At 40.8% G+C, this 27877-nt stretch overlaps 1 protein-coding gene across 1 annotated transcript in view; it reads right to left on the bottom strand.

Moving 5' to 3' along the window:
• Nucleotides 1-366: 366 nt before the first annotated feature.
• CLCF1 (cardiotrophin like cytokine factor 1) overlaps nt 367-27877 on the bottom strand; it is a 49331-nt gene continuing 21820 nt past the window's right edge. The window contains exons 2-3 of the mRNA XM_087920682.1: nt 7023-7189; nt 367-1487 (exon numbers count right to left, since the gene is read on the bottom strand). Coding sequence (XP_087776808.1) covers nt 1005-1487; nt 7023-7189 — 650 coding nt within the window. The 3' untranslated portion in view covers nt 367-1004. The remainder of the gene's footprint in view (nt 1488-7022; nt 7190-27877) is intronic.

Genomic DNA, 27877 nt, shown 5'->3' with positions numbered 1-27877 from the left:
AATAAAACCAATGTCACTCCTGGAGAAAGCATTTTATTTATTAATACAAGAATATAAATTCTGCAATAAATACAATCTAATAAATAACATCTGAAAATAAATAAATATTAATATAAACAAACTTAGAATAACAACCTGACAGGAGGAGGGAGTGGTGGGCAAAGATGGAGAGAACGGATGGTGGACGGGTCCACATGTGGGAAATTTCTCCTTTGCTAGTGACAGTGTAAACCACAGAGCTTCACCCATCCTGTTTTATGAACAGTGTAGACAAGCGGTGGCCACTACAGCTGGCTTAAACAATTATCCTAAGGTTAGGTCTGCACATGTGATGAATGAATGATCTTACCTAACTGGGGAGAGTAAGAAAGCTGAAAACCTCTACGTGATTGTGCTAAACCAAGTCTCTCATCTCTGGTTCAGTTTGGACATATTTTACAACCTGACTGGAGAGATGCTTCCCATGTAAGTGCCTGATCACTGAATGTCCTTGGTAAGCTTCTAATTGGCACAGCCCCTTAAACAGAATGGGGAGAATACAGAGAAATCCGGCTACGGGGAGAGTGAAGTTTAAGGCAACTGGAGCATCAGCAGTGGGGGCTGCAACTATTGGCTGCCCTGCAGCCAGGGCTTAATTGTTCATCCTGGAGGTGGGAAGGGAAGCACTCTTCCTCTCCTTCTGGAAATTGAATGGCCCCTCTAGAAGAAGAGAGAAAGAGAGAGAAAGAGAAAGGGAGGAGGAGGAGGAGGAAATATTAATTTTACACAAGGTGGAGAAGGAAGAGATGTGAAGAAACAGGCTGTATAGAGTGTATCTGCTCACCCAGAGGCACAGCTTAGTAGCAGAGAGCAGTGCAGCACCAAAAAAAGCACGGGAGGAGGAAGAGGAGGAGGGCAATTTTGAGGAGGAACTGGGAGAAGGCAGTGGGTTTAGAGTCTTTCAGAAGTGCTAGTCCTTGAATGGCAGGTCTGAATGATGTCAGTGAATGAGGTGAAGGCAGGAATCAAAAGCCTCTGGTTTCCAGATGCAGCATAACAGCGGAAGGAGGCACCCTTTTGCGCAGTCGGTTGAAGTCTTTGGCTGAGCGCCACAGCCAGGTCTGTAGCTCTTTGAGCAGCCAGAAGTCATCCATCTTGCGCAGGAAGTGGCTGGGTGGGGTAATCTCTAGAGGGGGCCCTGGAGTTGGGAGTGAATAACCCAGGGAAGCCATGATGCCTGCGATCGAGCCCAGCAGCCCTTGCAGGCTAGCCCGAAAGTGGGTGAGGCTGTGGCGCAGACTCGGCACTGCAGTTGGAGCTGTGCCATCCATGGTCCTCAGGTAGCAGAGCAGGTGGCTGTAGGCCTGGTAATTAGCCGCTAGCCGGGCATTGTCATTCAAGCTGTGCCATTCCTGAATGTCTACGGTGGCACTTGGCACAGCTTCTACCCCAATTATCCGGGGAGGGTCAAAGTCCGGCTCATTGAAAGGTGGCCCCAGGTAGTTGAGCTGAGGAGAAAAGACAAGAAAGTGTTAAACTCACTTGAACAGGAATACCTACTTTCCTAGTACTTTCCACCCACTGCCTCTTATGAATGCTTCCTCTCTCTCTTACAGGCAAGACAAGGAAATGTAAGTCTATGGCAGGGGTCTTCAAACTTGACAGCTTTAAGACTTGTGGACTTCAGCTCCCAGAATTCCTCCTCCAGTCATGTTAGCTCCAGAATTATGTTAGCCCACAAGTCTTAAACTTGCCAAGTCTGAAGACCCTTGGTCTATATGGGATCACAGGACATGTGTCCACTTGCACTTAACCATAAAACAAACAATATCATTTTTCTGCTGTGACCCACCCTCCTAATGTTGCTTCATTTGATCTCCAGTCCACTAGTGGGAAAGCTGCCATTTTTTAAGTTGTTCTCGTGTCCTGCTTATTTTAACAGTCTCAAGCTGTGCAAAAGCTGTCACGCCTTCCATGAGCTGGAAGGAAAACAAGTGACTTGGTAGTGGCCAGGAATACAGATAAGAGAAACTGAATATACATCAGTGGTGCGAGAAACTGGTAAGAGTTTCTGCTAATGGAAGGATGGATAAGACCTTAGCTTGGTTGTAGGAAAGATCATTTGCAGTACACGTAGTCCTGATAACTACAATCGGGACCAGAATTTCAGTGCCTAAGCCAGGCAATTGTTAAGTGAGTTATGCCCAATTTTATAATCTTTTTGCTACAGTTTGTGATCATAAGTCAAGGACTACCTGTACACAGTGCTACATGCAAGAGGACATATTTCTGTACACTGCTGTTGCCCAACTCTGCCTGCTGACCAACCCATCCCTGGGCATGGGCAAAGTGTCCCTGGATCCACTGATTTGCAAAGACCTCGCTGTTATCTGTTGCACTTCTTGCACTTCCATGCTGCCACTGCAGTTCATAAGTTTCTATCATTGAAAGATCCTTGCTTCCCGGCTGATCATCCTGCTACAAACACAGGCGCATGCTGGCTTTATTCACACCTGCCTGCCTGTCCTGCTGGGCTGCGTTCCTGGGATTCCCCCCCCCTCCCCGCCAACAGTGGTGTCCCGCAGGCAGCAGGATTGCCCAGGCAGTGGGGTAGATGAAGCACCAAGCGGAAGGGAGGTGTGTCAAACCCTGCGGGTGTGTGAAGAACCTGACAAGCTCAGGAGACAAATTAATTTCCTCTCCGTTGCCTGAGGGCAAGTAGAGGCTCCCCAAACAATTTTATAGCAGTAGCAGAGATCAGCTAACAGGCAGGCTGGGACGTGGCCATCACCATGAGACCAACAGGAGAAAAGGGGGAAAGGAGAAAGAGGAATTCTGTTATACAGTATTTAAGAATAGGGGTTTCATAGGGTGAAAGAATAGGGAAGGGAACTTGGTGCACTTGGAAGGTTTTTGAAAGATACAATGTTTAAGGAATGAAGTGATATGAGCCTGCCTCTGTCAGGGGCTTTCCTTCTCCTAATAATTTCAGCTTTCACACATGGACAATGAGCCAACTCTTATTAACCTCATTCACTGGTCTCGACTGTTGTCTCATTCCCTGCAAGATTGTGGGCTTAGACAGAAGGAGTGTCCGATCAACAAAAATGCTGATTTAAAATGTGTATGAATCTTAAACGTTAAAATTCTGCTTTACATTTCATCATTTATTTGGGATTTATTTAATTGGGAGGATCAAAAAGCTATCTAGAACACTACAGAAAACATTCTGTGCATAGATGCAATTAGACCTAATTTTGTGTAGAAGGGATCTAGGTAGGTTTTGGAGGATCAGCCAATCAGTGGCCACTAGTTTTGATAGCTATTCAGGCAATCCTTTTAGTGTTTAGAGGGATGTTGCAAAGAGAACTGGCTAGACAACAGCTTTCTTCAGCATGTCACAGGAAAAGGCAAGTACCTTTTAACACTTAATGAAGCCCTTGGTTACCACGGATTCCATTCCTTGCGTGTCCCACAAGCCCAGAAGACCAAGGAAAGGCCACGGTAGAGATCTGGTGCACTTAAACCTCACATTCACAGCCTCTAAAAAGCTTGTGTGGGAAGACCTTCTTGTGTTACCAGTCAATGTCCTTTCATTTCTCCTGGCTGCCTGAGCTGCTTTCTCTATCCATACCACAGGTGGTATTCAGCAGGTTCTGACCAGTTCTGGAGAACCGGTAGTGGAAATTTTGAGTAATTCGTAGAACCGGCAAATACCACCTCTGACTGGAGATTTTACAGTATCCTTCCCCTGGCACTCCCACCAAGCCACGCCCACAGAACCAGTAGTAAAAAAGTTTGAATCCCACCACTGATCCATACCGTCTACGTCAGCCTTTGGAAGTAGTTTTGCTTCTACGGAAATCACTTAGAGAAAGGTTTCTAACATCCCTTCAAAAGCTGCCAGCAGGATGGCCTGCCCAATTGTTTTCCTTCCCTGACAGATTCAGAGCAAAGATCTGGGGACTATGGGGCACTTTGCCTAGCTATCTTTGTGTTGTTTTGCTTTGTTTTCCCCTTCTCTTTGGTTGCCAGCCATAAAGCAGTTGTGAATGCTGACCTACTTAAGATAGCCTATGGGCGGTTCCCCTGACCCTTCACCCCAAGGTATCAACCCAACTTCCTCAACCATTAGACTCATCTCTTTGCCACTCTCTGAATTCCTCGTGTGTATTAATCTCCTGAATTTGCTCTCTCAGTTAGTTGATTTCTTTCTTCCATAATGAGAGGAATGGTAGTACTAACACGAGTCAACTTCAGGTGATTTCAGTAAATGGGATGCTATTTCCACAGGAAAGCGCGGGAAAAATAGTGCTTGGTTTTTCTTGGCAGGTAAGACAATGAACATATAGCCTTTCTATAGGATCTAATTTCCCAACTGCTGCACTTATTGGCCTCAGAAATCTCCTTCATATTGCTACAGTGCTGTTCCTTATCTTCATTTCATTTACCCTTACCTCTTCTGTTTCATTTTCAGATTGGTTTCTATATTAAACATTCTTTCCCAATCTGATAGTCTTCAAATGGTTTGAGTAGAAGTCCCATTAGCCCCTAGCTGAGTTATGAGGGGATATTTATTTATTATTAAGTTTATATTGCCACCAATTCACTAAAGAGTCTGATGCTTAGAATCACAGTTCCAAAGGTTTGGAAACTATTAGGTTGCAGGAAACAATTTTTACTTTGCTTTACTAAAATCTTAATCTGTTTGGCCTAGGTTATTTCTAAAGGCCTGGATCATGCTCTGATTTCTTGACAATTGCAATAGATGGAAGATAGTCTATTATGGTATTGACCTTTAATGCTAATGGCATGAGACTGGCTTATTTGAAGGAACACCTTTCTCCAATTTACCAGTCCCACCAGATCTCATAAAATAAGCATGTTACAGGTTCTAAATGTCTTGAGACCTACATTTGGCAGGTTCTAGGTCAGGGCTGTCAAACTCGCGGCCCACGAGCCAAATGCATCATGTGCTGGCCATGCTCATGCCCAGCCTTTATATATCATTAATCAATTTAGCCCTTGCAGGTGTGATAGGCCCTTCCCACCGCCTTCCATCTGTAATTAACTCTGTTGTTTTTGCTTTTGTCATGTTGGTCAAAGGAGCCTTATCTCTTCTTGTTTTTTCCTCCCTTGCCAGACCCAACCCAGAATGCTTATCTCTAGGAGGTGATGTTAAACTGCCAGCTATTGCAATTTGTTGCCTTGTGGTCGGCCTGGCTTGTTCTTCATTATTCCTGTCTAACTTGAGGCAGCTCTGCTGGACTCCTCTGTATTTGGACAGGCCTGGCTGTGCCTTCATAGGATGAATCCACATGCCCAGGGATGGGGGGGTGGGGGGGTGCCATCGGTCCCTGCTCCCCAATGGGAAATGATCTCTGCTTCTCCTACAGGGTCTTTCCTGGTGTCTCAATGCTTGGTAGGTCGGTGGTAGTTTGATATGCCTATTGATGGAATTGCTGTTGGAAAATCAGGCTTCTTTTAGAAGGCATCCTCTTTTAATTATATCACGCATGCAAGGGCTAAATTGATTAATGATATATAAAGGCAGAGATCTCTGTAATGATAGCTTAATACTCTGACGATGTCAGCAGAGGCTGATGAACGCTTAGTAAGTACAATAAATGTAATTTTAAGTTCCGGAGATTGCAGGATGTCTGTTTCTTCTCATATGTACTGTATGTATGTATGTATATATACATATACATATATATATACATACATATACATATATTGTATATATATATATATACATACATACATATACACATACACACACATACATGTATATATATACATATTCCATATATATATATATATGGAAACCAGCACAAGCAAAATATGTGCAAAGTGAGAGAATTGGCTTTAGATTAAATTTGCTTCTGTTGATCAGCTTCTTTCATCTTATTATTACTAAAATCTGTTTATTTCTGGGACAGAAGTTCTCATCAAATGAGCACATCAAGTAAACTCAGTGAATGGACACTAGTTGCTGTATAATGGCACAATTCTTTAATTTTCTAGACCGTGAAAATCTGACCTTCTTGATCCGCCTCCTTAAAAAAATATTTCTGGAATGTTGATATGCTAGAAAACATGGCTCCTGCATTTTCCATGGTCCAAACCAAGCAAATTCCTGATCGGATAGCTCAGTGATGCTCAGAGTCAGGGAAAGCTGCCAAGGGGTAGGGCCTGAAATGCCAGGTAGGCCAGAGAGCAGGGATGCCATGCAAGCTGATGAGGGGCTACCCCCACTTTCTGCACAGTCGGGCGTTTCCCTGGCAAGTTCTGACAGACGAGGCCTCACCTCACCCCAGCGGGAGATCCACAACGGATTGTAAACAGGGAGACTCCACCGGTGCCTGAAGGCAGGGAGGAGAAAAGATGTCAGATATTTCTGCCAAGAGAGAGCCCTAGCTGTGGAGAGAGAGCAGTATTTCAGCTATTCACGAGAGGAGGAAATTTTAGGTGGCGGCACAAAGTGTCGCAAGCACAAAATTTCCATATTCCTAAATCCCTTTTCAAATAATGTGAAGAATCAGTCTGTTGCCTTTAAACATCCTTCCTTCTCTTGCAATGGGCTTTCAGGATTCAGTATCTGGTTGTATAATCTTTCCGTTCTTATGCACCAGCCCTATTCACAATTTTATGATGCTCCAAATGACACTGTTTTCTGTTTAGAGCACTTACATCTTTCCCTACCACTTCTTGCATCATTTTAATTTCCAGAATTTGGGGGGACGACGACAACTGCCTGAGTCCTATGGAAAAGTGACAAGAGGAATCCTCCATGCAAAAGTGACCTGAGGTGCACTGAGCCCCCGTGCCAAGAATACACATGGATGAAGCCTGGCCTTCCCTTGCTGCAAAGATATCCCAATGGAGAGAAAGAGGGAGGCAGAATTTTCCAAGGAAGCCAGTTGGGTGGGTGGGTGGGGAAATGGAGATGGTTCAAGGAAAGGGGGAAGGAAGCAAGAAAAGAATTTCCAAGCAGTTGCTCAGCTCAGCTGCTTCCATTCTCCCAAAGCATCTACACTCACATAAGTGGCCGCAAGCATGTGCAGCTGGTGTTCCAGATAGCGAGTAAGGTCGTACATCTGCTGGATGGACTGTCTGGTGGTCACTTGGTCCGTGCGGTTCAGGGCAGGCACCCCAGGCAGGTTCCAAAGCGTGGCACACAGGAAGGCAAGGATCCCCCACGAATCTCCTGCAGGGAGCACACTTGTAAGGAGCTGTGGGCAAAGGGAGCACTGTGACCGGGGGAGCAAAGCCTGCATTCCCCATCCCTCCTTCCTCCACATCCCGCCACTCCCTCGAGAAATTATAGGAGAAAAGGACTTGCCTTGTTCACTCCCATGTATTTTCCCCAAACCCATTACACAAATCAAATCTACATGCGTGGCTCACACCCTGGGAACAGATAGCTCTTTTAGCTTGGAGTGATTCAGGATATTTCAATGCTGGGGGGTGCGGGGTGGGGGGGAAGAGTTCACCAGAAAACCCTTTTGTCAAGCAATCCTTATTCCCCATCAATCCTATTTCTTCCATCCTTCTTTCTTACAAGCAAAATGGCTGCATGGATTTTTGTACTAATCTGACATGTCAGCAGAATTTTTGTGTGTGTTTTTTTCCACAGGAAAGGTTTCCCATAGCAACAGTTAAAAGCAATCAAGGCCAATTAAGACTTCCCCAGATGCAAATAGCAACTTTAGAGGATGTGTGCCTGCATGTGTAGGTTTCAGTAGGGCCAGGAGAAGAAAAATCCCTACTACTATTTGCATGAAACCAAGATAGCTTTTTTCATTATAAAACATGTTACAGTACTTGGATTCACCTCAAATCCAATCCAGTGTAGCCTAAAGGTTACCTTTAGATTGTTCTAGGATGAAAAGATTCTTACATAATGTCTTTTTTCCTTCTTCTCTTTTGGAAATTCCTATTCTTGTTTCCTGCCCATATAGTGCTAGTAGATTCTGAAGATTTCCAGGTCTCTCTGGAAATATGTATGTCAATTTTGATTCCTGGCAATTGCCAGGACTAGTCCCTGCAGTTTTCCTGGCAACATTTTTTTGGAAATGATTTGCCATGGCCTCATTCCTAGGGTATACAGAGAGAGACTGGCCTAAGACCCCTTAGCTGGCTGCATGCCTAAAGTAGAATTAGAACTCATGTTCTCCCGGTCTCTAGCCATTATACCAAACTGGCCCTCTTATTGTTAAGGGGAACACTGTCTCCTTAAGGATCCCATACGAATTCCCAGTGAATGTTGAAAGCTGAGGCAAAGGCTTATTTTCAGCAAGGCATAATTTTAAGTGATCGAATATTTGACAGAATACAACAGACTAGTCAGAGATTGCGTGTTAGTGATTTGAGTTCATTGATGTACATTAAACATTGTATGTTTTATAGACAATGAATGAATTTTTGAAATACGTCCATCATATACCTTAAACCATGGGTCCCCAACCTCAACGCCAAGGTCCAGCACTGGTCCATGGCCCACTAGGAACTGGGCCGCACAAGCAGTGCAAGTCCCTTCCACTCATATGCAGGATGCCTGCACTGTGTGAAACCATCACACACACACACACACACACACACACACACACACACACACAATCTTCCACAGAAGAACCACTCTCCACGGAACCAGCTCCTAACTCCCAAAAGGTTGGGGACTGCTGCCTTAAGCTACAGCTTTTCTGTCAAATATTTAACTATTTGGCTGAAATAATGCTCTTAGCCCAAAAGAGAAACTCTATTTCCTAAGTTTATTAGCACACCATAAATGATGTAATTCTAAAAAAATAAAACTTAGCATTTTGAGAGTGAAATTTTGGATGCTATTACAAAAGATAAATACGGCCAAAAACTCTAAGTAATATGAAACATTATATGGAAGAGTAAGGCACATTCCTGCATTGTTAGGAATTCCACAAAAAATATTCTTCATTTAGTTTGCTTGGTGTTTCTGTTTTCCTGTCGGAGACAGAAATATCTAAAATATATATCTTTATTTCCAGATCAAGGATAGGAATATGGTTATGCCTGTAAAGCTGCCATAAAAATCTAGCGCATTACTCATGCCAATGCCTCCCACTTGGGTGAGTCACCTACAAAGCACGCAGCCCGCCCCGGCCACTCGCGCTTCATTAAAGACTATCCCGTGGCATGTTTCAGGGTACGCCACACCCAAGCCTAGCCCAGCCTCACTGATTCCATCTTACCTCAGTGCTTCCGCTGTTCTTCTGCCCACCAGGGACAGCAGTGCCCACTCATTCTCCCTCCCACGCAACCCAGAGATTTCCTTGCCTTTTATATAAATTCTGTACGAATCTGTATCACTTTCCTTTTGTAAGTTTGAAGAGAGCAGGGGTGGTGTCTTAACAAAAGGAGCTTAAAGATATTTTTAGTCCCAAATGGATGTCAGGTATAGAGTACCTCCTGCCTGATTCTTGATCATTCTTTCTAAAGAGAATGGAGGAGGCTTTGGAAGCCCCTTGCTGTGGCATGAGAAATTCTGTTTCATCACCAATGACGTTTGCCAAGGAAATATTCGATGTCCCACCCTTGTCCTCATTCTGGAAAGTTCCACTTAGCTGCTAGGCCCTCAGATATGTTGTCAAAACAATTGTCCTTATAGTGATTGTATTCATCACTACTGCCTAAGAAATGGCAGTGGCCAACAACCAGCAACCAGCAACCTGGCTCTATAAGGTAGGGGGAGAATAGTAATGCACTGGCGAGAGTTCCCAGATAGCTCACCCCCATAGTTTATCAAGCAAATGCACCAAGATAAATTCCTTGTGTGTCTAATCACACTTGGCCAATAAAGAATTCTGCTAGACTGTATAGCTATCAGACTTTTTCTTCAAAGAGTCAATACTTGTGGATGGGAAAAGAGTGGAACATGATGAAAAAAATGACAAGCCCCATCCTTTTGAAAAAGTTGCATTGAATAAGATGGATGGAAACGCTTAGATGCTTAAAAGAAGGTGCTAGATTTTCTGGAGGGAAACATCACTAGTCTCTATAAACATTGGTGCCCTTCAATGTTTTTTGGAAAATGCTAGTCATGTAAAAGGAGAAGTGTCAAAATCAATATTTAATATTTATATGAATAAAGGGAAAATACAGTATTTATCCTATAAACTATGATGGACATGTCTCATCTATATTTTTCTCCACAAAGCCAAAAAAAAATTAAAAATATTTTATAATACTTGAATTCTGAAATATATCTGATTTGATGTTGAATCTATTTGTATCTTACAACAATGATTTCAATGTGCTTCTGACAGCACACAGAGATTGTTAACCATTGTAAAAAAAAAATCTTCACATTCACATTACTTTTTAATCTCCTGTTATATGAGCCAAACAGTTAACTAAGATAAGAACAAAGTCTCCCTCAAATTGAGTTTGACATACCTAGGTTGTTTTCTTGTAATACTGAAGTCTGGTATTGCTTTTGGTCTCCCATCAAAATAATATGCAGGGTTTACAATGTTGATGTGGCTTTTAGATTAGTGAAGGTAAAGTGGGTGCTACCACAAATAAATTATTTTACATCCCACTGTGTTCATTTGAAATCTCTCTCCACTCTGTCTTCTAAATTTTGCTTTTCTGGGATGGGATGTCTCAGAAAAGACAGCATTAAAAAAATGATCTTTACTAGCAGAAAAGAACAGTATTTCCTGCCAGATATCTCAGTTTGAATGTGACCACAAATCACATTAGCACTATGAGCCACAGCATCTTCCTGGAAATTCACTGTGAAATAAAGTTGTACCTGGTCTAGTTTTCCTTTCAGGCTTCTTGCTTTCCAGGTTAAGTTTCCCCTGCATTTAAGAGATGGGTGAATAACCATTTCTTTGCATCTCTCGTAAAATCTGCCTTGCTGAAGGTTGTCAGCATAGTTTCCATCTTTTTGAGACTGGAAATAAAATACTGCAGCATAACACGTAGCTAAAGTAAGTTTGGCGCCATTCAAAAGAAAATAAATCTCACAACCCCCAAACAGGAAAAACTTTGTACTGCCCGTTTGTACATGATGCCCTGCTTTCCACCTCTTGCTTGATCGTGTGGTTTTGCAAAGTGTTCAGCCTGGATACCAGTCACTAGAAGCCACTTGCCCATCCCTATTCTAAGGGCAGTTTCAACCGAAGGCGCCATCCATTCTGAATCAGAACATTTAGTACCTGTGAACTAAATTAGGGCTATCCTAATCACCATGCTGATTGCCAGTGGACTACAGCAAACAAGAAACTGGCAGACACGCTAAGGATGATTCATCTGCTTTATTCATATAGCTTTTCTGACAGCTTTTGATTGAGTGTGGTTATTCGGCCTCAGATTGTCTCTTACTCTTCCTTTTTAGACAAATGGGAGTCTTTTTTTTCTTTTCTTCAAATGACCCTATGATATCAACTATTTCTACCACTACCTATGCATAAGACCAGCCACACAGTTGATCATTACTCTTTCTTCTTCACTCCTTACATTTCCCAAAATGCACATTTAGTGGAAGGCAACTTAGGTGTTCCAGATTTAGAACAGTTTTCTCCCTTCTTCTGACACAACTTTGGTCATGGATGCAATCTAGAACATTTCATCAGTGATGGGACCGACGACATGGCCTCGCTCAGATCTGCCCAGCTCCAACAGAGGCTTCGGTTTCTGCGGTCAGGTCCTTCCCCTCTGCTCAGGCGTCTCTTTCCGCCAGACCATTTTGGCTCGGAGTACAAGAGAGGCTGATCACGTGGTTTTCATAGAGACCTCTGTCCATAAAGGGCTGACTAGCACCTGTCAAAATGTTTGCTGGGTCTTAATGTCAAAGTGCTTTTTAAAAAGAACACTAGACGTGTTTTTTTTTTCTTGCTAAAAAAATAACTTCACTGCTCTTTTGAACGTATGATAGTCCTATGCTACGCAGGAAGTCAGTTTAAACCAAGAAAGAAAGCCTGGTTTTGCCAGATGTTTGTTCCTGATTCTGACATCAATGAGTGCATTAGAGGCTTTTTGTTTATTTTTGTGTATTTATTAGATTTTTATTGCACCTTATTTTTATAAAATGCATAAGCTGGCAAACATACACAATACTCCTTCCCACTCCTGCTTTCCTCACAATAATCCTGTGAAGTGAGTTGGGTTGAAAGAGACTGATTGGTCTAAGGCACGCGTGTCAAACTCATGGCATCACATTGCCGTCACGTGACATATTGCAGCATTTTTTCCCCTTTGCGGAGCTGGGGTGGGCGTGGCCTGCATATGACGCATCTAGCCCATGGGCCACCAGTTTGACACCCCTGATCTAAGGTCACTGATCTAGCTTTCATGCTTAGGATAGGACTGGAACTCACAGTCTCCTGGTTTCCAGGCCAGCATGCTAACCACCACCAAACTCCCTTTCAAAGGTTTACCACTGTATCTGCAGTTTCACATGACCATCCTTTTTTAAAAATTGTTTCTATTATTTGGGACAGGAATGTAGTCCCATTTTGTCTTTTCCCACCACCTTTTGCTGATCCACAGGCAGCTATTGTGGTGTTTCTGGCAATGGCCACTAATTGCCAGCATTGCCATTCCCTTGCAGCACTAACCAAGGATTCACTGTTTATCCAGGTCTCCTTCCCATTCCATTTACCTTCCCTCACATCTGCCCCACCACATCCTAGCAGATGATGCCTTAGTGAGTGAGAGGAAAAACAAAGACTTCACCAATTGATTTCCTTACGTAGTCCATTCTAAAATGGTTAGGACAATGCTACTAGCAACCACGGAAGAACTGGAGGCATGCACTTCATGCTCGTGAGAAAGAGCCTTTAAGATAATAAAGGAACCAAGTACAGCCTTATGGGTTTCCCATGGCATAGCTCAAGATTATTGGTTTAATTGCTAATGTCTATAGGAAGCTGCAGTAAACACATGATACTTGGGCTGACCTAATAAGACAACTGAATGTGGAACATTGTGAAATGGTATTTCTGCAATGCAATGTCACATAGTGAAACATTTCATATACATCATCAGATGCCGTCTCCAAATTCTTAACGTAATGGAGAAACTATTTTTCCCAAACAGAATGCATTAGCAAACTGACACTGTATCTCATTGTTTAAATAAAGATTATAGTAGCCTTTTCACAATAACACGTAATCGTACCATTTGCCATTGCAACAATAATCTCTTATAAGAAACAGGAATAAGACCACTAGCTCAAATCCAGCACTTTAAGTACTATGTGAACTTTAATCAACACAAAAACATACACACAGAATGTGAGAAAATGGAAACAAAATTCCATTCTCTCTCAAAATTCAATAGCAAGTTGTACAACATTTCAGGTTCATTTTCTAGAATAAGGTTAGAGATCTGGGACCTTCCAGATGTTTTGGATATAATTTCCCCAGTCCATTGATACTGATTATGTTGACTAGGCCTGTTTTAAGTTCAAAATATCTGGAGGATACCATTTTGTCTATCCCTAGGTGAACTAATAGTCTGTTTCAATATACAAATGCCTCTTTTGTTCACAGTAAGGCTACAAAGTTTTTCAAACTAGAGTTCAGTGAGAATTTGGTGGGGTTTTGTGAGACTAAGTTTTAAAAAAAATTCACTTGAATGCAGCCAATTTTCTATCATTAAGAGCTTTGCCTCTTAATTAGAGATTCTGGTTTTTTTAAAAAAAGGTAATTAACAGTTTCCAAGGCCAGAAAAAAATTGAAAAATCCTGTCTTTCGTTTAGGTGATATGTTTCTTCCTATTTCGCATCCTACCGGTATTGTCTTTGTATTTCTCCTACTTTAGATCTTGACATCTTTTTAAACCCTGCAGTGACTGGATTCACACAATCTGTTTTGAGCATTTGTTGAAAAATGTAGATGATCATTAGAATTTACCAAAATCAATAGTTAACTCTTCCCCTCACCCCCCAAAAATGAACTGCACGTATTTTTCATACCTTCAGTTCAGGAATAACTCAATAACTATTTTATTTAGTTTATATCCATTCTGACAGAAAGCACAAGTCCATTTTTTTCCTTGTAAAATTAGTCTCTGAAAATTGACTATGTACTAGGACTTGATTTCTTTGGGGAAATTATATGGAATTTCTTTGAAGGAAATAGAGACATGTTTGTGTCTGTGTGCATGCACGCACTTATGTATAATAGAAAAGCAGATTCAAGGTTTTACAGAGAACAGCTACAAGGAAGAAAAATAGCTTGTGAAAAACAAGAGATTGGTTCTCCAGCACTCCTCAGCATCAGACATTCACTACTGTATCAAAATCTGCCTTAAGCAAAGGCAAACGTATTGGTGCATCACAAGGCTGTGAAAATGCCCTGGTGGGTTTTCAGTCCAAATATTCCTTTTCTGTTGAAGGATAACTTTGGGTGGGGTGGAAAGGGGGTGAATCCGAAACTAAAGTGTCTGATGTTGACTTGCTGCTACTGATGAGTCACTAGAAAACTTCCTGATGCCTGGAACATTTTTGCAGCTTTAAAAAAAATTGTTGTCTCAAAAGATGATGATGTTCAATGCAAGAACATTCAGCAGGAGGAGGTGGGGAAAAATGAACAATAATAGTAGTTTGGGTGTAATTCCAAGAGATGGGGAGCACCATCAGTCAATTGCAAAAGTCAGTTTTACTTGGAACAGCTGATATCCTGCAACAATACCTTTAATACTGTTAAACAACCATATCTGCCTATCCTAAGTTCTTGGAAAGGACTTGGTAAGTGGATAAAAATGCCAAATTTAGCCTAAACATCTGACTGATTGTGAGACTAACAATATTAATGTATCATCATCCTGAGATGAAATCTTTTAAATATTATTAAACACCTGCGTATCCCAGGTCCTTGGGAAGGATTCAATAGGTGGACAAAAATGCTTAATTCGATCGAAACATCTGGGTGATTGCGTGACCAGCCAGAATAATAATAATTGAGGAAGCAGCCACCTGAATCATACGGGGTGGAGCAACAATGATAGCTCAACCACTATTTGATTTACAAGCATGTATGAGCTCTTCCTCCTGGCCACCCACATTAAAGGGCTTTCCTCCAGGCCTGGGAGTGTCAAAAAAAGATGATGGTTGGCATGTACTGCAGGTCCTTATTGCTTAGCCCTGTTCTGCTTCAGTAACCAAACCAGGGAAGGGTGCTGCGTTAGAGATTAATGCAGGACAAGCAAGGAAAGTAGCTGATTGATCCCACCTCCCCCAGGTTTCCTCTCCCACCAAAGATCAATCCTAAACCAAAGCCATCACCAATTTCCTTTAATGTAGGATGTAGCTGGGGTTGAGGAGGAGGAAATGAGAGCCTGTCCTTGGGCTGCCCCCAATTGCTGAGTTCAATTGCTTTCCACCTACCCTTTGACTGAAAAGTTTGAGAACTGGAATGGGCAAGTTGTCTAGTCCTGAGGTTGAAGTACAAGGAATCCCTATGCAGAATGTATACTTGGCAGTAAGAAGAAAACTGAATTCATGTAATTGCAGGTACAAAACCATGAAATCTGGTTTTAGATACCGGCCATTAATTTCTGCAACTTACAAAAAATATTTTCAGTAGATATTTTTCCATGGAGGTTGTTTAAAAAGTACTTCATTTTTGTTCATAATACAAATTACATTGAACTTTCCTCCCATAAAAGTCCCATGATCTTGGAGTATAAGTAATCTTGCAACATAATCCTGCATTTAACTGACCGTTTCCATATTATCGTTACAGAATGTATAGAATTTTATAACCATATTTTTATAATATAAATAATTTATATGAACATTCAAGATCTTCTGCTTATCGTTTATCATAATGTACTATATCAAAACTTCTAAATTGGAGGTGCATTTGTTCTGTAATTTCCTTTTCTTTTTGCTAATAATACCCGGAGGTGCATTTGTTCTGTAATTTCCTTTTCTTTTTGCTAATAATACCTCAGTAAGAAATGTTTTTTTTTACTAATGTTTAAATGGCTAACAAAATTTCTAAGATATTTCAGATGTTCAGTTGTAAAATATCTGAAATTTCTAAGCAAACTTTCCCAGAATTTCATTCATGCCTTATCTCGTTTTTAAATGTTGGAAAACTGCTTGTTTCAATATTTTAGTAACATATGTGCTAATGGTATGAATTACTGAGCCATTGTTGTACGATAAGTGCAAAAAGTGTAACTGTTGCATTTAAATAACCTTAATTATTAAGTTTTTAGGAATCAACTTAATTTTTAAGATAAAATACATTTTAGAGCACAGGAACATGTAATATACTAAAGTTTTCTCCCTTTCCCTGAGCTATAATGTGCCAAGAAATAGAGGTCAGGCTCCACACAGATGCTGTGATACATTTGGTGAACGTATGTGGTGTGCTACACTGCTACCTGTATTCATTAGCTAGCCCAGGTCTGTTTTAGATAAACAGATTCCAAAGTCAAATTTTAAAAAGGAGGAGGAGGTGGAAGAGACCTAGCCTATGAGGAGCAAAACAAAGGGTTAATAGAAAGCAGTTGAAAGTTAAATGAAATTAGTATAGAAATTGTTTTGTATAACCCACTCCCCACCCACCCTGTAAAATATGTTAAAACCTGCTTGATCTTTCCTTTTCCCTCACTTTAACATCTTCTTGGCTTTCACAAAACCTCCTGAGACTGAAGGTGGGAACAATTAACAATAAAAATTGAAAGTCTTGATTCACAAGGCCCGTAACTGTGGGACAGATGTTGAATTAACCTGAGCTGCAGATTTCCTACACTGGCAAAGGACAAATGCCAAAGACTACATTGCAACTCATGTTAGGTGTGTTTTGCAAGGGGGAAATTGCGCACTTGGTTTTTCTGGCATTTTTCTTTTCTTTTTGGGGTTGCTGAGAAATGATCCTTTGCATAGAGCTTTTAAGAAGCAACACACCCCTTTGCAAACATGTTGCAGAAGGAAAACTGTTTCCTCAAACATACCAATCCTCTGTGGGAAATGCTACACCCCTGAGAATGCCATTGCATCTGCAATAAAGCAGGAAAGGTGTGTTTGGGTTTGCTTAGCAACCTGAGATCACAAACCATCAAACAACAGTAACTGTTTGCGATTATCAGTAAGATTTGCCAGAGAAGCCCACATTGAATCTCTGTCAATTTGGCAGTTCAGAGACTCACATGACTCTATCTGCTCACACTTTAATTAAAAGCTGTATCTACAGAGCTGGTATCAAAAGCAACATCTGCTGAGCTATGGGACTTAATGAGAAATAGAATGATTGCAATTTTTTTAAAAGAATTGGTAATATTTCTTGTGAAGAAGTAGACATGCAGCTTTATCTTTGAGAAGATGCCATAGCCAGGGAACCCATTTGGTTATATTTATACAGTATGATTATTTATATTTGTGTCAATTTGTAGTGCAGATTATATAATCCCATGCCATTTTACCATCAGTCAAAACATGTGGACTATTTTTTTTTCACTCCCCACCAATTTGTTTTCTCTGAATTATGTATGAAGATTACATAAAATGCACAACTGACTAAAAGCCCAAATTCATGTTAGCCGAACCAAATTAATGAATGCAGAAATATAGTATATATTCATGTAGTATGTATGCACTGGTAAAATCCAGAAATTGTCATCTTGATTAAGTTTGCCGTTGTTTCGTCGTAGGATTAAACTTGGCTCCATCTTTCATTATTCTTGAGCCCCCCCCAAAAAAACAGTATTGTCTACCACTTCTACTTTTCCATAGTCAATTGTAAATTTACTAAGTATACTGGCTAGCACTATCGTATCTTCTTAAAATTAACCATTGGCCACAATTAGATTTCCTAATGAGATTTTTAAAAAATCGTCTACAGTATGAATTTAGCTAATAAGTAGTATTACTTCTAGTAGTCAGTGGCAATAGCCAAATTTTGAACTGTGACTATAAAAACAAGGTATTTTCTAATAAATTAATGTTTTGAGTTTTTAAATGTATTATAGTTTCTATTACTTTACCTAAACTGCTTTATTTTCTATCAAGTTCTATTTAACTTTTAATTATATTTGTATTTTGCTACTTGGGTCTTTTGGCTGTAAAAAAAAACATTATTAGCAGGAATATTTTTTATTCCTATTATTTTATTCCTATTTCCATCTAAATATCTCAACTGTTAGTGCGTCCACCCTCCTCACATTAGATTCCAGCTGTCATCTCTGCCAATATTGCCATTCATTAACATGTTTGTTGTTTCAATTAAACAGATATGGGCTCAATGTGCATCTTTATCTTGCTATCTTCTCTATTTTGAATTCCATTTCCTAAGATTCAGTTTTTACAATTGCTGCTTCTTCATTGTAAAGAATATTTACTATAAAAAATAATCAGGTATTTTGGTATGCCCAATTCATCTCAGTATGTTCCATATGTTCTAGATCTAAACAATCATGTGTTGCTGTAATCAATAAAGAAAAGATAAACTTATTTCTTAACTTGCTTGCTCCAGTATCTATTGTATGTTAGTAACGGATAACCCATCTCTCTCTGAACTGCCTTTTCTGAAACTTGCCTGTTCATCTCTTTCCTTGTACACCTATATAAGGTTTTAAGTAAAGTTTTGTTTGCAAGTAGAAGTCAGTGAAGTTGTTCAGTATTCTGCATGTTCTTGAATTGCTCTACTTCAGTATACACACAAACACATTTTTCAGTCATTCAGTCTTGTTTGATATTTGTTGACATAAAACTGTTAGCATTTTAATTGCTCCACCTTCTTCAGCTGTAAACTAGGTAAGAGGTACTTCATTCGCGCCTGGAACTGTCTTATTTTATAGATGTGGGAGAATGACTCTGCATTCTTCATCCATGTGCCTCTGCATACAATGAAATTCTCTTTCTACTCTCTGGGCTTTTTAAGATGGTCCTCAAACATTTCTTTTGGAAGAACAGAAAGAGCTACATGGAAATCACTTGGAATTCTTCAATGGATAGTAGGAAGAAACTATAAGGGAAGATTAATTTCTACATGTACAAGGTAGTATTGCAAAATGTTAGGAATAGAAGTTTAAGGACATCTGGATGACCATAGATGTATTAGCTGCTGGTCCAGAAGAGTTCAATATATTAATTTTTACTAGAGCTGGGTATGTTTCAATGCTTCAGACACTGCACAGCATCTACCTGTTAATGGGCTTTTTCAGGTTTTTATACAAACCTGAAAATAAGACCCCACCACTTTAAGGAGACCACTGCTTTAAATTCAAGGGACTCTTAAAAAGTGCCTTTTTCTCCAGGCTCCTGAAAGAAGCTGAAAAAAGTCATCCTGCTTTAACAAATAGCAGAGGTGTTGTGCTCAAATAAGGTTGAAGCCTTTATTTCAGATCATTTTCCCTACTTTTTACCATCTCATGGTAAATGGAAGGAGGCTCCTTATCTGATCGTGCCTGTCTATAGCAGCCTTAGTACTGGTATGGAAAGTGACTTCTGCATATGTGTTCAAAAATAGAACATCTGGTATCCATCACAGTGGCAGCCATGATCAAACTCAATAACTCTAAAATTTAGCCCCCTGGCACTAAACTGCAGAAGAAATCACATCTTAGTAGCGAGTGGGAATGAGAGATAAGTAATATACAGAGCAATAATCCCAGGTCTATAAACAACTACACAGCTATGTTCAGTGTTATGTAAATATGATTAAATACTCATCAAATCTAAAAAATAGTCCTATATTCCTTACATTTAATTGTTCAGCAGGCTCTAAACATTTAGACTGCAATTTCTACTTTATTTTTTTTGTACCAGTTCCATTCCCATCACCCTTTTGCTACAGAGTGGGAAAGCAGAAACACTTAGAAAACCAACATGAAATCCCCAAAATCTTATTTACATAACCAGCACTAAGGTTATAATTCAGTATAACATTTGGAGATTTCTGAGATGCCACATTATGCTTTAGTCTCACTTTTCCTTTATTTATTTATTTTATATGTTAAATCATAATTGCACTACTGGTATTTTATAACAAGTATAATTTATAATTTATTTAACTTATGTGTCACACAATTGGCAACTGGTGCAGAATTCCTTTGTTGTAAATCAGGGGTGTCCAACCTTGGCAACTTTAAGACTTGTGGACTTCAACTCCACAAGTTGGCTGAGGAATTCTGGGAGTTGAAGTCCACAAGTCTTAAAGTTGCCATGGTTGGACACCCCTGTTGTAAATAAAATTGCATATGCACCTCACAAATAGGGTTTAATTTCTCACTGTCCAGAAGAAGTGGCAATTCTTGTAAAAACCAAGGATTGGGAATCTTACATCTGAAACTTCTTGCCTTCAGGTTGTAATTGGTGAGGAATAACAGGGTAAGCAAACAGGCATCTTTAGCGTGACTTTTATTGGTCATTATTTTTTTCCTGGGGGGAAAACAGAAACTTGTTCCTTTGCCCCACTGTCTTTTGGAGTTAAACTGAAATCTTTGCACTTTTTATAGTCTATCTTAATTAGGCCCTATTTAACATTCAAACTATACTGCACCAGCAACGTACAGTATTTCCCCTCCCTTTTTTCTTGCTTTGTTCAAGATTCAGTCTGTAAGAAAGTCCCAGTGAACACAATGTTTGGTCATGACAGATCTAATCAAGATAATGCTCTATGGCAGATCTGGGCATTTTATAGCCTGCCTGGCCCTTCCGCTGTTCTGTCCAACCTGCAGTGGTGGCCTTGGCAGAGCAGCCCTCCACAACAGTTTTGGTTTCTCACGTGGCCCCTTGGGAAAAATAATTGCCAACCCCTGCTCTATTGTTACATCAAGAGGATCTTTCCCTTAATGATGTAACATGAATAACTGCCACTTCCATCCAAACCTTTACTGTGCTCTCTTATTTTGGGACCTAATGGTCAGTAAACTACCAATTTAAGGATATTGGAAAGAGATTGCAGAGATTTATTGCACAATATATTGCAAAGCTGACTGGCCCATCATATGTACAAATTTTACATTTTTTTGTTGTTCCCACTAACCATATGCATGGCCATTTACAGAATCAAAGCATACGTCACTGCAAAAATCACAATGAAATATATTTGCACCAACTTTTTATACTTCCCCCACCGAGTACCTCACTGCAAGGTGCCAGATAGATCAAAAAGAAGTCTTCTAAATCAAAGGAAATAATTCTTCCTCTGTGTTCTGCAATGGTCAGATTCCATTCTGGGCATTGCACTTTAAAGAAGCATTTAGATAAAACTGAACTAGTACAAAGAATGGCAAAGAAGGTGATCAGAAACAGAAGACTACCCTGTGGAGAGAAACTGCAAGAAAGGGACAAATTTTGCCTTCAGTAAAGAAACCGAAAGGGAAATATGATTGTCAAGGATGTTACATAAAAGGTGATTGTGACCTCTATCACTCCATGGTGCGGGGCACAGGATAATGGTCTGAGTTATAGAAAGGCAAAATTTGGTTGGGTATTAGGAAAAATTCCTAATATAAGGACATTTTAACAGTGAAACTATTTCCCTACTGTGTTACTCAGCTGCCCTTTGCCAGATGTCTGCAATAGAGCTATCTATCAGAGTTGCACTAATTTGGATTGCTAAACTGAACAGGATGCTGGACTTGACATCAAAATGGAACCTTCCAACCCTAACATTCTATTAAAATGTGCTTACGTAGAGAAAGCATTTTAGCTCCATACAAAATAATTACACCTATCTTTCCTGACAAAATATTTCATTTTTCAACATGATTTTGGCATAAACAAATTTGACAGGAATAACTATTTCTCTGCTCCTTCCCCATCGTTTATATTTCTTCCAGGAAAGACTTCACCTCTTCATTTGGCTGTCTAAAAAACATAGGAGTCCTTGCTGTTGTGGTTTTGCTGTTGTGATTTAAGGATGAGTAACTACCCCAATCCAATCTGGCGATCACAGGTAAGTATAAAGTACTATTTATGCCAGGATAGATTAATAGGATAAATTTTCATCCCAGGAACTGAAAACACCACTAAGGCATAGTCATGGCTATGGCAGAATAAAGCCTGCCTACATTTGTAACACAGCACAGCAGTGGTGAATGACATTAAGAGACTTAAAGGGAGCCCTCGACTTACAACTGTCATTGAGCCCAGAACAATGGTCATAAATTGTGCTGGTTAAGTGGTCACCACATGACCCTGACTGTTTCTAGTACCATTTTGTGGCGTTGTTAAGCAAACAGGGCTGTCATTAAGCAAACACCATGGTTATTAAGCAAATGCAGTGGTTAAGTAAATCCATTGTCCGTAACGGACAGTTTTGCAAGAAAGTAGAATACCAGTTTCCACCAAAAAGTCATAAACTGTAGTCACATGACCACAGGATGCTTCAAATAGCCGCAAATGCCAGTCAGTTGCCAAGTGCCCCAAGTGCAATCCTGACTGCGGGGAGGTGGGGGAGCTGTCATAACTTTGAATCTGAGTTTGGGAGATCCATTGCTAACTTTGAATGGTTGCTAAATAACCAGTCAACAGTTGAGGACTACCTATATAAATCCCTGCTATAGTAACATCCTCGATCATGCAATACTTCCTGTCAAAGCTTTGGTCTAGCTATTCTATGCCTGCAAGTATTGTGCAACCTGACTCTTAATGGGCTAAGGAGGACCCTGGTATTAGACAAGCCAGTCAGTGAGGATGTGCCCATAGGCCTGTGCAACATTCTATAAAATCTTTGGGGCCTACATCTAACCAAGGCACTATCACTCCCTGGCAGTATTCCTCTTCTGTTGTGTCCCTAGGAAGTTGCCTTAATCTCATTCCCAACTAGTATTTCCTTCCTTATTTCACTGCTACTCAAAAGTGTGCAGACCCTGCTAAGCTTCCTCACGCCTTACCTTGAAGGGAAATCAGGTGCTTGACATTGACTGGAAAGAGAAGCAACAGAGGCAGCCATAGCTTCTTGCAGACTCCAGAGTGGCCAACAAGCACTTCCCTTCAGCTGTGGAGAAAGGCTTGTGGGTTGCCCTTGCTGTAAAGATGTTTATGTGGGAGTAGCTTTGAACGCGGTAGGGTACCCCCCTCTCCAAGTACACCCACACACTGGGTTTCACAAGAATACGTGCAGATTTCCTTGTTAGGCAGCTAAGTTCGCTGGAACAATCTTGATTGAGGTTTTAGGATGGGCAGCATTATCTATACTAATCTTCCCTCTGGCTTTCTTTCTTGGGTTTCCAACAGAGCGGCAGCTTGTGCCGATTTCTGCCAGGCAGGCAAGCAGGCGGGACGACCCCCCCCCCCCAAAAAAAACAAAAAAAAACACGGCAACGTTGAGAGCCGTAACTGGCTCAGAAAGCGCGGAGGTCACCAACCCTGGGCCTTAAATAGGGGATCTGGAAGGGTGGAATGGCCGGACGGGGTTGTATCGGTTCCGCGAGCGGCAGGAGGGGGAAGGCACGAGGGAAAAGAGTTCGCCTTTCTTCTCTTCGCAGCGGAGCTCAGCTCGCCCTGCCAGCTGCCGCCTCAGGAAGCGAGCACGTCCAGCTGCTGGGGCTGGGTCGGAAGCAGGCGAGGGACAAGGATCAGGGCGGCGGGGTTTGCTTTGTCTCCTTCTTCTCGCCATTAAATCATTTCCCGGCGCTCTTCTTCTCCTATCCTCTCCTATCTTCCTCTACTTCCCCGCCGCAGCTCCACTGGCCTGCTCCCGCCCCACGCGCCGAGCCTGCGGCTGACCCCCTTCCTGCTGGGCTTGGCTAGGGTCCGGAGTGAAGCTGGCCCTGGTTCAGCGGAGGAAACCGGCAACCCATTAAAGCAGGTGTCACATGTTTCTTCACCTGGGTCACTTGGCATGTGCAGACTGCAGTTTCCCTTTAAGAGCCTAGCTCGGAGAGGCCAAGGAGAGTAGTGAGTGAGTTGTGGTTCCATCGCATTTCTGGATTTCCATCCCCACCCCCCCATACATACACACAAACACACACACACAAAATTGAGGGGCCCAAGCAAGTCTAGCATGTGGGAAATTTTTCTATTCCCACCCACTTTTTTCCACTGTATAGCAACTCGTGCAGGCACTTGTGGGTTTTTTTCTTTCAACCCCCTCTCCCCCTATTACACACACACACATTATAATCATCTACAAGTATTGTTCCCCAGCCATACAGCTTCTGACCTGAAGATCAAACCTGCAAAACTGAAAGGGCTGCAGATGCCAAACCAACAAGAAAGACATGAGTCATTGGAATGAGCAATTCAAATCCCCAGCCAAAATGGGCTGCTTCGGATGGATCCCTATACAGAATAATTGTTGAAGTCATGGCAATTCCCACATGCTGGGTCACAAGGTGTTGGGGGTGGAACATTTTTAGGAAGTCATCAGCCTGCCAGGACTTACACTATAGCACAAGAAGTTGGAATCAATGTGAAAGTTATGAACAAACTCAATTTGGAAGGTGGGGGCTCCTCCCTTAGCATTTTCAAAACAGCAGGATGCCTAATTTCACCTCCACCAAACCAAAAGCTGCAAATTCTCAGAACACTGGCAAGGGTACATGTCCCATTATGAACATTAAAACACACTACAAGCTGACAATTAGCACATAAAAAGCATCAATAAAACTACAAGTGAATCATACAACAGCCCAGATGCTAAAAGGAACAACAGTGCAGCCAAAACGAATATGCCATATCAGAGTTGGCTAGTATGAACATTCCTAAAAATGCTTGTATGCCATTACCAATATCTAGCACTGGAAGATTCCAAAAAGGAATAATTAATGTTACTTATAAAAATACTCTAAAATCATGTAGATGTTTCACCTGGTAGCCTGTAGAAATATCCAGGATGGGACTCTAGCAATTCTGTATGGTTGCAGAAACAGCCCCTAGTTTTGCGTGGCTACTTTCAAACTCCCCCAAAATATCTTCTTAAGACCAAAAAAAAAAAAAAAAAAAGGCAGAATGAAGATGTCTCAACACTATCCTTATGCTTCCTGCTAATTTTAGAAAATATTTTCTTTGCAAAAATGAAGGGAAACCATGGTGGTTACTGGGATGGCTTCCCATCTATTTTGCCCTATAAGAAATTACTCTAGCGAGAATTAGAAGTTTTTAAGAAAATATTGCTGCTAATGTAATCATCACTTTCTTTCCCAGACTACAAAACTACTACAGAAATAAAGAGACTGCAGTAATTTAATGGATATTTGTAACCTTTTAGAATTACCTTTCCTGAAATAAAAGAGCCAAGACATTGTAAAATATACTATGAAAGGAACATGCCATAGGAGACAACAGAGCACAAAATTCAAGCTGGGATTGTAAACATCAAAGCTATTTTCTTCACCTCATTAATATGTTTTTTTTTTCTTGATCAGAAGATAACACTGGATCCCATTTCCAAACTCAATTCAAAATGCCAATTTTGATTTTTAAAACTTGGACACCAAAGAAAATAAGGCATCTAAAGAATCTATTGTCTCAATATGCTCTGTCCTGAATATGAACATTTTCAGCTAAGCACTGTAACCAGTATATTGTACATGGACTTCTCTCTGATGGAGATTCAATGTTTAGGAAGACATATATCTACTCTAGTCATTCATTTTTGCTTTGGTCCCAAGGGGGAAAAGCAGAGGTGGTATTCAGCAGGTTCTGACCAGGTCTGGAGAACCGGTAGTGGAAATTTTGAGTAGTTCGGAGAACCAGCAAATACCACCTCTGACTGGAGATTTTACAGTATCCTTCGCTTACCACGCCCACCAAGTCACGTGCACAGAACCAGTAGTAAAAAAAATTTGAATCCCACCACTGGAGAAAAGATTTATTTGATTTGTTTTATCTTGGCAGAGTTTCTATTTTCTTATGCTGTTTTTATTAATTTTGGTATATATTGATTTTACAGTAGTGTGTAGTATATAACACACCTGTGGAGTGTTTGGTGCTCTCTATGCGTGATTGTTTTGCTTGCTGATGTTTCATTACCCAACTAGGTAACATCATCAGTGTGAATTAAAGTGGGATTTGCTGCCTGTTTATACAAGGAGGAAACTACACCTCCACCCAAACTGACAAGGCAAGCAATGGCATATAAACAGCCAGCAAACCCTACACTTACTTGCAGTTAAGATGTTACCTAATTTGATAATGAAATATCTGCAAACAAGCTCAGATGGTATCAGAATCTCATAGTTCAACCCTGAGCTACGGATAATCTCTTCTATTGGAACATAAATGCTTGTGATTCTGGTTGACGTTAGCTACTGGGTAGGTATGGGATTTAAAAGGATGAATGAAAGATAGCATGGGGCAATTTCAGATGAACAGCAAGAATCAGAAGACAGTATGCAGCAATTCTTTCCATCAAAATAGTTTTGGAAGAAGCAGTGGAAAAAGAGCTATAAATGAAAGACTTCCATAAAATTATGAGAATAAGGCAGGAAAATGGAATGTTCAAGTTGTCTGGAAACACTCACTGTCTGCAAATTCCCTATTATGTTATAAACTTACTGGGAGGTCACTGAAAAGGATTAAGAATGAAGATCCCCTGCACAGTGAACTATTAAAACAGAGGGAGAATGAACAGCAGTAAAGATTAAGAGAAGAAAGCCTAACTGAAGGGATAGAAAACAGAGATGCTCTGTTACTTCTGCTGTAGCACTATGCTGTTTCTTCCTCTGCTTCCATTTCAAACCCAGCTCAGGTAATATGTTCAATACATAAATCTCAATATGGGAGAAGCAATGAACAATTCTTTCCCTGTGTCAGATATGCAGTGATCAGTGGTAGGATTCAAATTTTTTTACTACCAGTTCTGTGGGTGTGGCTTGTGGGCATGGCAGGGGAAGGATACTGTAAAATCTCAAATTCCTTTTCCACTCCTGGGGGAAGGTTACTGCATAATCTCATTCCCTCCCCACCCCACTAACCTGCTTTCCAGCTCCGTTCTCCTGTGCAGGGCAACAAAAGAAGGCCCAGCCAATCAGCTGGGACTCTGGAGGCAGAAAATAGATGGGAGCGGGGCCAGTCAGAGGTGGTATTTGCGGTTCTCTGAACTACTCAAAATTTCCACTACCAGTTCTCCAGAACTGGCCAGAACCTGCTGAATACCCACCTCTAGCAGAGATGTCTAACACTTGATCATCTCTATGGCAACACAATGGTTTCCATCTCGGAGCCTCTGTGTCCATACCAAATCTTCCATGTGACTGGCACCTCCTATCATGAGGGCTCCAGCTCATGGAGAGAAAAAACCTAGTGTACCCCAAAACTCCTGGCTGAAAGCAATTGTATCCTCAGAGGAAGATTTTTCAGTGACAGAAATAGCAGGAATTAGAGAGTGGCAGAACACCTCACTATTTCTCTCAGGCTGAGGATTACACACAGAGGTATTGCTTAATCAGACTCCAGACATTCCAAGTACTATGAATTTTAAAACTTGATATGCTTTTGTCCTCTTCCCTCATATTTCTTTTTAGTATCTTCCTGTTTAGATCCTATCAACAGTAAAGGAAGTAACAGTCCAGAAATACACCACTGGATAATAGTTGGTAGAATAGCAATAAAAGTCTTGGAAAAAATATTTAAAATCTCATGATATGTTTATAACTACTAAGATCAGAATCATGCAAGCAATGGTTTTCCCTGTGATCCTCTATTGAAGTAAAAGAGATTTTGAAGAAGCAGGATAGAAACAGTATTGACACTTTTAAACTTTGAGGATGGACAAGACTTGACAAAAACTACAGATAGCTAAGAAAACAAGCCAAGGATCATCAATCCAGAATTTTCATTCAAGGCACAAATGATTAGGCTCAGATTACCATATTTTGAGCATATTATGTAAATACCTAGATAGCTCTCTGGAGAAATCTATCATGCTGAGAAAGATATATAGAAAGAAAGCTAGAAAGAAAGAAAGAAAGAAAGAAAGAAAGAAAGAAAGAAAGAAAGAAA

The sequence above is a fragment of the Pseudonaja textilis genome, chromosome 1 (assembly GCF_049901715.1).
Source record: "Pseudonaja textilis isolate UNSWEBS1 chromosome 1, rPseTex1.2, whole genome shotgun sequence".
In the NCBI taxonomy this organism is placed as follows: Eukaryota; Metazoa; Chordata; class Lepidosauria; order Squamata; family Elapidae; genus Pseudonaja; species Pseudonaja textilis.
Note: the sequence above shows the minus strand (reverse complement) of the source record. Positions and strands in the feature narration are given on the sequence as shown.